This window comes from Triticum dicoccoides, chromosome 4B, assembly GCF_002162155.2.
Source record: "Triticum dicoccoides isolate Atlit2015 ecotype Zavitan chromosome 4B, WEW_v2.0, whole genome shotgun sequence".
In the NCBI taxonomy this organism is placed as follows: domain Eukaryota; kingdom Viridiplantae; phylum Streptophyta; class Magnoliopsida; order Poales; family Poaceae; genus Triticum; species Triticum dicoccoides.
Genome location: NC_041387.1, coordinates 326791468 through 326794559, shown reverse-complemented (window position 1 = coordinate 326794559; position 3092 = coordinate 326791468). Strand labels below are relative to the sequence as shown.

The window sequence follows — 3092 nt, the reverse complement described above, 5'->3', positions numbered from 1 at the left end:
CGCCATCTGGGACGCGCGCGCGCGTTAGCCACGCCCCCAACTTTAAAAAATACAGTGATTAACGTGAGTAATGACAAGTCTATGTATACATTAGCCAACAAATCTGGCAAATTCAAGTCATTTGCTTTATCGTTCATGATACCTGCTTTGGTGTTCCTGATTTTACGGGACTTCTGTTTTTTTGTAGTTGTCTTCGTTACTCCCTCCGTTCAAAAAATCCGAACAACGGTTACAACAGGTCGCTTTCTCATTGGTGCCTCCTTTGCTTGGTAGCTACACATCCAATATTTGTTTTTTGATGTCAGTTATCAGCATTTTTTTCTTTCAGAAACATGGTTGATATAAGAAAGTTACAAGTGCAGTGCTCATATTTTTTATGTATGTACATGTGCACTCACCCCTTCCATTATGATTCAAAAGGATCATTTACTGTACTCCATTCGTTTCAGTTTACAAGTCCTACGCGCATAGCTAGGTTACCAATTTTATCACCCTAATATAAACTATATAACACAAAAATTATACCTTTTGAAAATAGAATATCTAAAGTTTATATCGGTATATTTTTGTAATATATGATTTGTATTAGGTTGGTCAAATTGACGACCTAGGAATACGCGCACGCCCTATAAACCGAGAAAGAGGGAGTACATTTTGTTTCTTTGCTCAGTACAGAAACTGCAAGTGTTGTTGCTTGTTTTTTTCATTCCCTTGTTATAGACAACAGACCCTCTACATACTCCCTCATGTATACAAGTATGTATAACATGTTTACTGTACATACTCTCTTATGTATGCAAGTATGTATAACATGTTTTGTAGCTCTTTGTTTATGCGATTCTCAGAGATAAAGCTGGTCCGTCACGTCGCAATTGCCAAATGTATTTGGCCGATTTTTTATTTGCAGTGAACAATGAGAAATCCGAGTAGGGAGAAAAACAAGTCTTTATGCAAAGTGAAGATGGGAAGAAAATGCTTGTGCTCGATGTGTACCTATCAAAAATATAACATATCGAAAATATAACAATGTTTTGATTGCTTTTGACTGTATTAATTACTTAAGTATAAAAATGCTTCTCCTAATTTTTTGTGATTCTGTTGCGTAGCACAGGCATCTTACTAGTATCTCTAAAAAGAGCTCCTTAAACTACTCAGACCCGAAGATGATCAAATAAGAAAATCACATACACAATCTTGGGGGTGAAATATACCGGCAAGAATCTCCGCGGCAAAGCGTGGAGGCGGAGCACGGCAACAGCGGCACATCAATCGTCGCCGACACTCGACTGTTCGGGAAGACGTTGTGCGTATGTGATTGCGCTGACGTCGCGGGGCGTCTTCGTCATGTTAATTTGTACGGTTCAAAGCTGGCAGTGTTCGTCCCAATAAACACGGGAATACGGGATACTACTCGTCTGTATTGGACACCGCCACTGTCCATGAGCACACAGAGGACGCGGCCAGCAGGAGGCTGATGCTGGCCGGGCTCGTGTTGGCGTACACGCCGGTACCAGCAGCATTCAGCACACCGCGCCAGCGGACAGCAGCGTGGAGCGCCACGCCCGCAGCCCGACGGCAACAGCGGCCTGGACCTCCGAGCGCCTAGATGGCACATCCATCTTTCTCAACGGGCTGATGCGGAATATCATCGAGGGAGAAGAAGAAAAGGTCGCGCTCAATCGTGCGCGTGCGTCGATTGTGCCGGGAGTTGGGCTCATCCCATTTTTTTGGGCATAGTTTTTCCAAAAGGAAGTTCATACCAGAAGGGGTGGCAGGACGGATGGGCAGAGAAACTTACATGGCAGCAAAAGCAACCGCTGCCATGGCTCCATCTCCGACGGCCAGATCTAGAATGGGAGATACGGGGAAGCTTGAAGTCAAAATCTGATTTAGTGAGACCCTAAATACAACTAAAGATTTTCAAGAGGAGGATCCCTCCCGCAACTCAAATCCGGTGGTCGCCGCGGAAGAGAGGGTAGCGTCCGGCGCCGAGAAATTTGGGAGGGGCTCTCGAAGACTCGTCTGTTTCACGAGCGAAGAAGAAACTTCCAGACACTCGGCGTTCTGTTTTGGACGTGTTCTCCAAAATTCTGTTCGGTGCGGGGTGTTTCCATAAAAAATGCAGTTAAGTACCCACCTCATTCTCAGCCTTACGTTCCAGATCCGATTGCACATATAGCATGGAGGGAGGCACAACATCACCACCAACTGCCATTTTTATAGGAGTAGAGAAATTACTGCTGCCCGGTTCTAGCGGAGTAACAAAAGAGTGTCACGACACCACCGACGAGACGAGGCGACGAGGAGGAGAGGCGGAAGAGAGCAAGCACATGGACCCATGCAGCACAGAACCTTCAGCCTTAACGCAGAGCAAACCAAGACGGCGAGTAGCTACCAGTTAATTTACACCGCACTTTTACACCCAAGCCCAGCCATGAAACGGAAACTAGCAAAACAACCCCGAGATCAGGGAACTACCTACTGGCAGGCGCCTACTCGTCGTCGTCTCCGCCGCCGCCGAAGAGCGCGGAGCGGTAGTAGAGGAGGGCGAGGATGAGGAGCAACATGAGAGCCACACCAATGGGGGAACCCCCGACGCGGTGCACGGCGTCGGGCGAGCCGCCGAAAGCGAACACGTCGGCGAGCGCCGCGGCGCCGCGGTCGGAGGAGAGGAGGCGGATGAGGAGGAGGAGGCCCACGGGGAGGAGGAGCAGGCCCACGGGGCTGAGAAGCTCGGCGATGGCGTCGGTAACCGCCTCGCCGCCGTCGCCGAGGAAGAGCGGGCCCGCCACCACCAGCCCCACCACCACCGCCAGCAGCAGCCCGTGCGGCGCCCCGCGCGGGCCCCCGTAGTACTGCTCCTCCGCCATTGACATCGCCTTGCTCTCTCGCCCTCTTAGCTGTAGCTGAGGCGATAATTGTGCGAGGCTGTGGTGACGGGTGTGGGTAGAGTGAGTACTGGAGCCTTTAGACAGCGAGGGCCAGGGGTGGGAGTGTGAAATGACGAACTAGCGGTAGCGGAGATAGGCATGTGACGGGGAGGGGTGGATCACATGAAGGAAAGCGGTGGGGTGGTGGTACTGTTTTTTTTT

General features: G+C 49.7%; 1 protein-coding gene across 1 annotated transcript; it reads right to left on the bottom strand.

The window, feature by feature from the left end:
- Positions 1-2198: 2198 nt before the first annotated feature.
- Positions 2199-3039, bottom strand: LOC119296068. Its single transcript, XM_037574479.1, has one exon. The coding sequence runs from the start codon at positions 2874-2876 to the stop codon at positions 2493-2495; it is 384 nt and encodes a 127-aa protein (XP_037430376.1). The 5' UTR covers positions 2877-3039; the 3' UTR covers positions 2199-2492.
- Positions 3040-3092: the final 53 nt, after the last annotated feature.

Bases quoted from the DNA above. Each gene is read 5' to 3' on its own strand.
- LOC119296068 (XM_037574479.1), bottom strand. From the start codon at position 2,876: ATGTCAATGGCGGAGGAGCAGTACTACGGGGGCCCGCGCGGGGCGCCG.